The 12,032-nt window shown below is 37.4% G+C and overlaps 1 protein-coding gene across 3 annotated transcripts in view; it reads right to left on the reverse strand.

The window, feature by feature from the left end:
- Nucleotides 1-12,032, reverse strand: part of LOC143228826 (potassium channel subfamily T member 2-like) — a 188,686-nt gene that overhangs the window by 39,583 nt on the left and 137,071 nt on the right. For all 3 annotated transcript variants that reach the window (XM_076460205.1, XM_076460204.1, XM_076460203.1), the window contains exons 8-12: nucleotides 11,215-11,298; nucleotides 7,916-8,010; nucleotides 6,065-6,248; nucleotides 3,620-3,784; nucleotides 2,457-2,593 (exon numbers count right to left, since the gene is read on the reverse strand). In XM_076460205.1, coding sequence (XP_076316320.1) covers nucleotides 2,457-2,593; nucleotides 3,620-3,784; nucleotides 6,065-6,248; nucleotides 7,916-8,010; nucleotides 11,215-11,298 — 665 coding nt within the window. The remainder of the gene's footprint in view (nucleotides 1-2,456; nucleotides 2,594-3,619; nucleotides 3,785-6,064; nucleotides 6,249-7,915; nucleotides 8,011-11,214; nucleotides 11,299-12,032) is intronic.

The following is a 12,032-nucleotide window of genomic DNA, read 5'->3' on the forward strand; positions in this document are numbered from 1 at the left end:
ACCCACGACAATATTCATGACTGTCATACTTTTAGTAATACAGAGTTGTTCGTTATTTTTGTCCTTATGATGGTGACATTAAAATACAGCTTTCAGTTCGCCGAAACATTCAAGACAATTAATGTTGATGACAATGTTGACAATTTACATCAAGAGACATTTTTCGTAAAAATGTCATTAACAGAACCTTTAGATACTTGGTTAAGACTCTCGGTCGCAAAAAACCGACCCAAATTTTGGAGGAAAACGTCAGAACTGGAAAGATATTGAAGGCGTCAAACTACGTAACCAATAATACAATCTAAAAGAATTCTTCTCTCCTTAAAAATAGACTCGTAAGTGAAATCTGTGAAATTCCTCGTCAGGTACATAAATATAGAAAGAAATGAGACTGGTTCACCCTTGGATTCATGGCTCGAATAAAACAAAACATATTAACTTATTCACTTTATTCTCAGAGTAATGAGAATGACAAGTGACCTTAGAGGTTAAAATTGAATTAGAATACAGCAAGTTGTACGATATTGATTCTAGAGAATATGCAAACGATGAAACATCTAAAACCATTACTGCTATATACGACTGTATCTCTTTTCACACTTAGTGGATTTCAAATCTGAGAAAACGATTTTTAATAGTAGAGCCACGTAGTTTATGTCAACCAATCAGCACCTGCTGGAACATAACATTTCAAAATTTGGCGCGACACCTAGAGGAGTCGGTTTTTCATAATTGGGATCTTAAATTTGATACTTGAGGACGAAAAAAACACAAATCTTGGTTATATATGAAGAGAAACGTAACGTTTGGCTCAAGATTACACAAAAAAACTGCATTACTCACTAATGAATCATATTTTAATGTTTAATGGTAAAATATGAACGTAAAGACAGGGCGAGCAAAAGCTCAAGTTTGGCTCTTATATTGAGAAATATCTTCATGTGCTATCGTGAAAAGAAACAGTGAAACGCCTGTTTGGAAATTCAAAACCACTGTTACCTTACATATCGGTTGGATGATAATTTCGTTGCGTTTCGCAAAAACAAGAAAGTTTTGTAATATGTAAAATAATTACAATAAGAATTAGATTCATGTAGCACATGGTACGTTTGATGTCAACATTTATCACAAACATACAATTTAACAGTTGAACCTCGATAAAATAAAAAAGAAACTTGATTGGCCTGTTACTGTAATCGCGTGCACGTGAGGTTGAAAACATATGTTTGTTTGTTTGTTTTGGAAGTTCGCACAAAGCTACTCGAGGGCTATCTGTGCTAGCCGACCCTAATTTAGCAGTGTAAGACTAAAGGGAAGGCAGCTAGTCATCACCACCCACCGCCAAGTCTTGGGCTACTCTTTTACCAACGAATAGTGGGATTGACCGTCAAATTATAACGCCCTCACGGCTGAAAGGGCGAGCATGTTTGGCGCGACCGGGATGCAAACCCGCGACCCTCAGATTACGAGTCGCACGCCTTAACACGCTTGGCCATGCCGGGCCTTTGAAAACATAAAACGACGTTTACAATCTCTGTTCAAAGAGTTACTTGAAATCCCAACAAAACGGTTTTTGGAAGAACTTGATAAGATGAGTATACACATAAGTACGAATTCTCTGCGCACCAGGACAACTGCAGATCTTTCAGACTTGAGACAGTTATACATCATCGTGTTCTTTGCATTGAAGAAATACGATTGAAAATACGACAACTGAATATTTCACCTTCAGTTAACGAGGTTGCTAGACGGGAAAATATGAAACAAACTGAGCAATTGGAACAATCCTATTATTCAAAATCAAAATCTAAAGACATGACATAAGAGGTTTCGATTGTAAAAAACCTTCATAAAATGCATTTCCTTACAATTGATTATAAATATTAGAGCCAGTCTGTCTTTCCAGAACAATAGATAATTACATTAATAAGGTATGTATCAAGCAAATGTTTGCAAAGTGTTAACTCTTAACTAATTATTACCCACTAGAATCTTTTTTTCTTAAAACATTTTCGTGCAAATACTGTTCTAAAGATGGTCACAGACCAAAGGTTTTTTTTCCTCTTCTTGTTATTAAAACAACAATTTGTGTTCAAAGTAACAGTTTCAATTATGAAATGCGCTTTTTTAAATTGCTTCATTCACGTCAGCTAAGGAAACGAGTAATCACTGTCTCACCTTGACTCGACTAAGTTCGTGTCAAATTAAAAGAAGGTCATTATTTCATCTGTCTCAAGTAAACCTGTGTCAATGTTAAAAAAATAAAGGTCAACATATCATATAGCTCGAATAAACCTGTCCCTGGGACAGTGGTAAGTCTTTGGATATACAAAGCTAAAATCAAGGATTCAATTCCTATCGGTGGATATCTCGATGTGGTTTTGCTATGGGAAAACACGTCCACACACACGAATAAGTCTGTGTTAAATTAAAAGAAAGAACGGTTAATATTTCACCTGACTCGAGTTAGATCTGCGTCTTTCAGAGCAGATCCTTGGATATAGATGACTCTTTGAGCCCACATTGGCACTTGTAAGATCATTTTGGTAGTAGTGTCCGGCTCACAAGGCGACAAGAGTACCACATAATAATCCTGAAAAAAATATTCATGATTAAATCAAACAAAAATGCCATATATCAATATCTTACAAAAAGCACCAGATGAAGCCGAATAAAAATGCACTATATAATATCGAAGTAAAACAGCGTCATAACAATTATTGTTAAAAATATCCATAATATAATTTTGGTTAAAAGTACTCTATAACTATCGGCAAAACATTCCACTTTTGTATGCGTATAAAATACGATAGCGTTTTTTAATGTAACTTCGTAAAATGAAAACAGTTTTTCCAAAAGGTAACACACCAACGTTTTTAAAAATCGATTGATGCGAGTTGTTGCTAGGAAACACTCTTTCTTTATCGTCATAACAACGATTACATTCTTACGGAACAGTGGGAACAACTCCAATTATTAGTGTGATTTTAGTGTTAAAAAACAACATGTTTATTGGTGGCCATTCAAGTTAGGACTGGTTGGCTTTTTCTGTACCATTAAGCTGTGGTTAGTAATTTGTTAGTCGTTTCGGTTTTTATTAAACGAAAAACTAAATAATGGGCTAATTAGAAACTCTGAAATAGAACGTGTTTCTCTACTCTTATAGTACGATCAGTAATTTATTTTATTAGTAGCGTTTGTTTTGTTTTTAATTTCGCGCAAAGCTACTCGAGGGCTATCTGCGCTAGCCGTCCCTAATTTAGCAATGTAAGACTAGAGGGAAGGCAGCTAGTCATCACCACCCACCGCCAACTCTTGGGCTACTCTTTTACTAACGAATAGTGGGATTGACGGGCACATTATAACGCCTCCACGGCTGAAAAGGCGAGAATGCTTGGTGCGACTGGGATTCGAACCCGGGGCCCTCGGATTACGAGTCGAACGCCTTAACATTATTAGTAGCGAACCACAGATTCAGATGTTTTTTGTTCTCTTGTTTAATTATTTATTTTCTCCACTCATTGGACGTGTTATGGAATTTGTTACACAGAAACAATAACAGATACAAAATCTGCTGATGTTGTTGTATCACTTCAGATAAGAATAAAACTGATCTGACCTGTAAGAGCGGGTGGGCATAGAACTCATTCAGGAAATCCATGATGGTGTCTGCCCGAAGAGTTGTACTGCAAACGACCACGTGTCTCTCGCTCTGAGCACGATGCATGCTGTAGGTCCCGCCAAGTTTCTGGCGTTCCATCCAAGTGTAAGCAAGTTGTTCAAACTACGAATTACGAAAAAAAAACTGATGAGATTACATGCACAGAAACGAAACGTAAAGAAGCTGAAACGAACAAAAATAATGAGAAATTTAACTATTGCTTGTCGCAACAGCAATTTTCATTTATATGTATTAGTTAAGGTTATTTACAGTGAAAGAACTTAACGAAATATTTATCTAAATATGACTCTATTTTCTCAATCTCAAACCTAGACGTTGCAAAAATTATCTAAAGAAATATTATGGGACGGGGAAAATAAACATGATCACAAATTGATCCAATTGACAAAAGGATTTCAACCTAAAACTGATAAGACCTACGAGGTCCCAATAATTGAGAAAATTATAACATAGCTCAAAATCCTATTGGTTCAGTAAAACACTCTGATACTTTAATAATTAATATTAGCTTCCAATCAGAGGAAGCGAAGTACTTAGAGCAAAATTAAAAATGAAATTGGCAATCAGTATAGCTAATTAAATACGTTTTCCTCAAGTTTCGATTTGTTGGGATTGTAATGCGCTGTTTTCTCAGTTGTTTAAACGCGCTATTCGTGACATTTTCGAGAGAAATATTGAATATAAAACAAAAATATGAACCTTGAAACAACTAGAACCACTTTACTGAGAGAAAAGCTTCCATATATCACACTGTGTAACAAAAAATCAGTATCTAGGATTACGTAATCACAGGTTTGAGTTTCAAATTCTTTGTTACCAGCATATCTCAGAATTTGGGGTCTAAGTTTCATAGGTCAGTAGAAGCCACATTTATATGTATTTCAAAACTCTCGTGCACCGCTACATCAAAGGCTATCTTCACATATTCGACCTTAATTTTATACAGAGAGGGGAGGCAGTTGGCGAACAAAACCAACCGACAACACTTGGGTGACCGAATAGCTTTTAAACTATAATAACGTACCCACTGTTCCAAAGTATGGAGCACGTTTTTGAGGTAAAAAAAGGGACGCGGTCCATGAACCCTTCGATTTACAATCGTAGTCACCACCGTATTGGCTGTAATAAGATTAAATTTTAATACCACATATACAGGTCTGCCTGGTAGTCCAGCTTACCACAGAGTTCGTTAAAAATGTCAAATACTGTTTGAACAGTGACATTGTGCAGATGATCGGAAGATTTACCGCCTCTGATTCTCATAATTTTTATGTTCATTAACTGTAAGAAATGTTTAAGAGATATAATATAAGAACACAGTTGTGTTATGCAGGGCAACATGTCATGAGTGTAATATAACAGGAAAATATGTCATCTCCAGAAATAAAACTAAACAGGAGAATATGTCATTTATGTAGTAATAACAGTACACATACAAATATGTTATCTCCACACCAGTACTAAATAACAGATAAACATGTCACCTCTGCAGCAAAATCTCATTTTATGCAGTAATAACACTAAAAACAATAATATGTCATCTCATGTACTAATAATACTACTAAACAGAATAATATGTCATCTCATGTACTAATAATACTACTAAACAGAATAATATGTCACCTCATGTATTAATAATACAACTAAACAGAATAATACGTCATCTCATGTACTAATAATACTACTAAACAGAATAATATGTCACCTCATGTACTAATACTACTACTAAACAGAATAATGTCACCTCATGTACTAATAATACTACCAAACAGAATGATATGTCACCTCATGTACTAATAATACTACTCAACAAAATAATATGTCATCTCATGTACTAATAATACTACTCAACAAAATAATATGTCATCTCATGTACTAATAATACTACTAAACAGAATAATATGTCACCTCATGTACTAATAATACTACTAAACAGAATGATATGTCACCTCATGCACTAATAATACTACTAAACAGAATAATATGTCACCTCATGTAGTGATAATACTACTAAACAGAATGATATGTCACCTCATGTACTAATGATACTACTAAACAGAATAATATGTCACCTCATGTACTAATAATACTACGTAGCAGAATAATATGTCACCTCTTGTACTGATAATACTACTAAACAGAATAATGTCACCTCATGTACTAACAGAATAATTCGTCGTCTGATGTACTAATAATACCACTTAACAGAGTATTTTTGTTTATTTGTTAGCCAAAAAGTTAGACAAAGCTATCTGTGTTGTACCTACTACTACGCGAAATTCAAAAACAAACAAACAAACTTACCCTGCAGGGTGGATGAAATAGACATCTCTGTGTTTGTAACAAACAAATTGAATGACATTTTTATTATATTCGGTATACCTGAGTGGGTAGGACGATCAGAGCGACACATATCATCACCACCATGAACAACTGAGAAGGAAAACAGTCAGGTCGGTAGTCACCATATCCTACAGTGGAAAAGGTCACCACAACAAAGTACAGGCTTTCGAACAGATTCACATGAAGGCTTCCTGCTCTTTGGAAGTGTTGGTATCCACAAACGCTGAAATAAGGAGAGTAAAGGAGAAAAAGAGAAAATGGCGCCATTTTGTTTGCTGATGTCCAGATGAGACATAGCCATGTTTAGTGAAAAATAAACAAACTGGATATACATTACATGGCCAAAAGTATGTGGACACCCGACCATCACACCCATATGTGCTTGTTGAACATTTCATTCCAAAACCATGGACATTAGTCCATGGTCTCACCCTTTGTTGCTAAAACAGTCTCCACTCCTCTGGGAATACTTTACACTAGACTTTGGAACATGGCTGCGGGGATTCACTCCTATTCAGCCATAGGAGCATTAGTGAGGTCGGGCGAAAATGCCTAGCTTGAGCTAGGTCGGCGTTCCAGTTCAACCCAAAGGTGTTCCATGGGATTGAGGTCAGGGCTCTGTGCAGGCTCGTCAAGTTCTTCCACACCAACCTTAACAAACTATGTCTTTACGAACCTTGCTTTGTGCACGTGGACATTGTCATGCTGAAACAAAAAAGGGCCTTTCCCAAATTGTTACCACAAAGTTGGAAGCACACAATTCTATAGAATGTCATTGTATGTTGTAGCGTTAATATTTCCTTTCATTTGAACTAAAAAGACTAGCCCAAACCATGAAAAACAGCCCCATACCATTATTCCTCCTCCACAAAATTTACAGTTAGCACTATGCATTCAGGCAGGTGGCGTTCTCCTGGCATCTACCAAATCCAGGTTCGTCCGTCAGACTGCCAGTTAGTGAAACGTGATTCATCACTTCAGAGAACGCGTTTCCATTGCTCCAGCGGTGTGCTTTACATCACTCCAAACGACCTCTGACATTACTCATGGTGCTCTTAGGCTTGTGTGCGGCTGCTCGGCCATGGAAACACATTTCATGAAGCTCCCAACGAACAGTTCTTGTAAATATGAAAAACGGTTGGTATGGATAAAGAAAGCTTTATGTACAGGAGCGAACAACGTTTCGTCCTTCTTCGGTCATCTGCAACCTGACCATGACCAAAGAAGATCGAAACGTTGTTCGCTCCTTTACGTCGTTGTTTCTCTACCCATACCATTTTTTTCACATGTACATTTTTCTCTAGAAGTGGGTTTTCTCACGAACAGTTCTTGTTTTGTTGCTTCCAGATACAGTTCTTGTTTTGTTGCTTCCAGAGGCAGTTTGAAACTTGGTAGTGAGTGTTGTAACTGTGAACAGACGGTTTTTACGCACTATGCGCTTCATCACTCGGTGGTCCCGTCCGTTCTGTGAGCTTGTGTGGCCTACCGCTTCGTGGCTGAGCTGTTTTCCTCCTAGACGTTTCCACTTCATAATAACAGAACTTACAGTTGACCGGGACAGACAGCTTTAGCAGGGCAAAAATTTGAAAATCTGACATGTTAGAAAGGTGGCATCCTATAGCAGTAGCACGTTGAAAGTCACTGAGCTCTTCAGTAGAATCCATTCTACTGCTAATGTTTGTCTATGGAGATTGCATGGCTGTATGCTTGATTTTATGCACCTGTTAGCAATGGGTGTGGCTGAAATAGCCTAACCCACTATTTAGAAGGGGTGTCCACATACTTTTAGCCATGTAGTGTAAAATACACATTGGCCAAAACTACCTGGCAAACAACTCAGAGACGATTTTTAAAAGTATGTTTAATAAGAACTGCTTCATGAATTCTCACCTAGTAAAAATCAAGCACAGAAGTGTCACCGACAGAACCATCAGCCTCTGGGACAGCGCTGACTGCGACCTCTGGAGAGCACGATGTAAATCATTCTGAAACAATTAAGAAAAACAAGATATGAATTTCAAATCTGAAAGAACTAACTGTTGATACTTATATAATTATTTTGACTAGTTTTAATTTATTTATTAAAACTACTTTAAAGAACGTGCTTTAATGTGGCTGAAATGTACAAATATATTATTTTTTTATTTGTCAAAAAAATCTACTGTTGTGAGAAGGAAAGAAAAAAATTGTAACACTATTCTTAGTTTTTATAAATGTATTCTTGATGATACAGAGGGCCTCCCGCTAGAACAGTGATAAGTGTACGGATTTACAATGATATAAGTCAAGGGTTCGCTTCCCTTCCCTTCAGTGGGCTAAGATCGCTTCCAAACATATGTATGTGTATAAAGAATTGCTGCTCTTACGTAAGTAATAACACAGAAGGCAATTTCCTAAAATAAGTTTCCTTACGCTAAAACCATCTTAAATGAAACCGCTTCGTACAAAAAACAAAACAAAACACGTAATGTTTAGTTTGTAATCGAATAAATAATAATATGTAATATTTAGTCTGAAACCGAAAATACTTAGCATTTAATCTCATACTTTTGTTCATACCAGTGAACAAAAATATTTAGTCTGAAGCCAGTAAATCAAATGTATTTTTGAATGAGATCACTTACGTTTTGTTTGTTCCTTTTTGCTTGGCTGTGTGGTTAAGACGCTCGACTCACAATCTGAGGGTCGCGGGTTCGAATCCTCGGAGATCACACCAAACAAGCTCGCCCTTTTAGCCGTGTAAGCGTTATAATGTGACAGTAAATCCCACTAAAAGAGTTGCTTAAGTGTTGGCGGTGGGTGGTGATGACTAGCTGCTTCTTCTCTATGGTCTTACACTGTTAAAGTAGGGACAGTTAGCATAGATAGCCCTCGTGTAGCTTTGCGCGGAATTCAAAACAAACCAAACCAACGTTTCACATACGCTCGCACCAAAACCTAAGTTTAATGTATTAAGATGGTTGAAATCTCTCTCCATGCATTAACTTATATTAGATTTATATTTACCGCACATAATATCAGTATTTTGTGTATTTCAGGTGACTAAAGATTCAAACGATTATTGAAGCTTTGAATGTAAATTACAGGAACACTTAAAGGAGTTCAAATATTAGAAATTACGAAGCAGTATATTACCAAAAAGAAATCTAATGATTTTCGTGAACACTTTGCGTGTCCGAATCTAGTATTGTTTTTCTTTGAATTTCGCTCAAATCCACACGAGGGCTATCTGCGCTAGCCGTCGCTAATTTACCAGTGTAAGACTAGAGAAAAGACAGTTAGTCATCACCATCCACCGCCAACTCTGTGCTACTCCTTTACCAACGAATAGTGGGATTGACCGTCACATTATAACTCCTTCACGGCTGAAAGGGCGAGAATGTTTGGTGCGACCAGGATTCGAACCCACGACCCTCAGCTTAGGAGTCGAACGCCTTAACTCAACTGACCATGCCAGGCCATCAACGTGTGTTATTGGTTAATAAAATATGTTTGTTTTATCATACCAAATGGTATTTCAAAATGGATGTTACCAAATATGTGTATCCCCCGCTAGTACAACGGTAATTCTACGGATTTACAACGCTAAAATCATGGGTTCGATTCCCCTCGGTGGGCTCAGCAGATAGGCCAGTGTGGCTTTGCTATAAGAAAACACATACATACTGTTATTTATTATGGGCCCAGCATGGCCAGGGGGTTTAAGCGTGCGACTCGTAATCTGAGGGTTGCAGCTTCGCATCCCTGTCGCGGCAAACATGCTCGCCCTTTTAGCCGTGAAAGCGTTATAATGTTACGGTCAATCCCACTATTCGTTGGTAAAAGAGTTGGCGGTGGGTGGTGATGACTAGCTGCCTTCCCTCTAGTCTGACACTGCTAAATTCGGGAGAGCTAGCGCAGATAGCCCTCAAGTAGCTTTGCGCGAAATTCAAAAAACAAACAAACAAACCAAATATGTGACAACTGTTAAGCCCTCGGATCACGAGTTGAGTACCTTAACCACCTGGCCATGCCGGACCTGCGCGAATCTGATAACAAGAAGCTAATTCCAACAAAATGGTCAAGAATATTTTTCACAACATGTCGCTAACTGAAATCGAGTAGAAACAAATGAGACAAGTTAAGGCACAGACAGAACATCAAAGACGATAGACAGACATTGTTTTCCTAATTTCTTCAAAGGAAATATATATGTTTCTATAAAGCCAATGACTACAGTGTCACGTGCTTCATGAATAACTGATTAGGACTTGATAACAAAACGTGGTTTGTCTTTTACATGTTCAGAAAATATCACGATTTAAAGTCAACGGCGAAAATACCACAGTGTACGTTGAAAGACACAATGCATGATGGGATATCACCTTCATCGATTACAGCCAATCTTTACACACATTCTAGTTTGTTTGTTTGTTTTGAATTTCGTGCAAAGCTGCACGAGGACTATCTGCGCTAGCCGCCCCTAATTTAGCAGTGTAACACTAGAGAGAAGACAGCAAGTCATCACTACCCACCGCCAACTTTTGGGCTACTCCTTTACCAATGAATGCTGGGATTGACCACCACATTATAACGCTCCCACGGCTGAACTATCGAGCATGTTTGGTGTGACGGGGATTCGACTCCACAACCCTCACATTGTGAGCCGAGCGTCCCAACCACACGGCCATGCCTGGCCTACCTGGACCAATGAAAGATGACGTTACACGGGCTACCTGGACCAATGAAAGATGACGTTACACGGGCTAACTGGACTAATGAAAGATGACGTTACAGGGGCTAACTGGACTGATGACAGATGACGTTACACGGGCTAACTGGACTAATGAAAGATGACGTTACACGGGCTACCTGGACCAATGAAAGATGACGTTACACGGGCTAACTGGACTAATGAAAGATGACGTTACACGGGCTAACTGGACTAATGAAAGATGACGTTACACGGGCTAACTGTACTAATGAAAGATGACGTTACACGGGCTAACTGGACTGATGACAGATGACGTGCCCTTCCCAGATGGTCATGGTATAAACTTTGTTGTCCCAGCCTTGATGTTCAATTCATTACATTTATCCCACGATCCAACACTTGCAAACACGTTATGTTAGACACAGAACATGATGGGATATGACCTTCACATTCAATCTAGACTTTAATTCTTGGTAATTTTAAGGAGAATACTTACAAACATGTTTTCAAGAGCATGCTTAGCTAACCAACAGTTGAGAAAGACTGGTATGAAGAGATTGCGGAGTGGTGGCCAGGAAAGCTGATTTGAAATAACTTGTGTTAAAAATATGTAAAACAATCAATATAACAACAATACACGCACATCAGACACTGTTAATACATTCTAAACCATAATCTTACAAGTTAATTTTGATATAAATATATATATATTAATACTTTAATATTCCGTGAGAAAACAATGACGGAATAATATTTAACAACATGTTTTAAGTGACAAAAAAAAACCGATAAGTGAAAAAGTGAACCTTCATAAAGAGATTTTGCACTCTATTATAAGTTACTGATGGAGCATTGGCTCTGTAAACCATAGATGATGGCTTCCAGTCTAAACCATAATCTTACAAGTTAATTTTGATATAAATATATATATATTAATACTTTAATATTCCGTGAGAAAACAATGACGGAATAATATTTAACAACATGTTTTAAGTGACAAAAAAAAACCGATAAGTGAAAAAGTGAACCTTCATAAAGAGATTTTGCACTCTCTTATAAGTTACTGATGGAGCATTGGCTCTGTAAACCATAGATGATGGCTTCCAGTCTTGGTACAGGGGTCTTTTTCAAATATTAGTTTTTCATTTATAATCAGGAGTTAAATTATACCTTAAAATGGTGGTTACCTCAACTATACACAATCTAATCTCGATGGGTCGTTAGAATAGCCGGAAACGTTAATCATTAATTAATACGTTAGCTCTCCAAGCTTGTGACTTTAACCTTCAAGATATAATGACGTTAAATAATTAA

This window comes from Tachypleus tridentatus, chromosome 10, assembly GCF_004210375.1.
Source record: "Tachypleus tridentatus isolate NWPU-2018 chromosome 10, ASM421037v1, whole genome shotgun sequence".
NCBI classification, from domain to species: domain Eukaryota; kingdom Metazoa; phylum Arthropoda; class Merostomata; order Xiphosura; family Limulidae; genus Tachypleus; species Tachypleus tridentatus.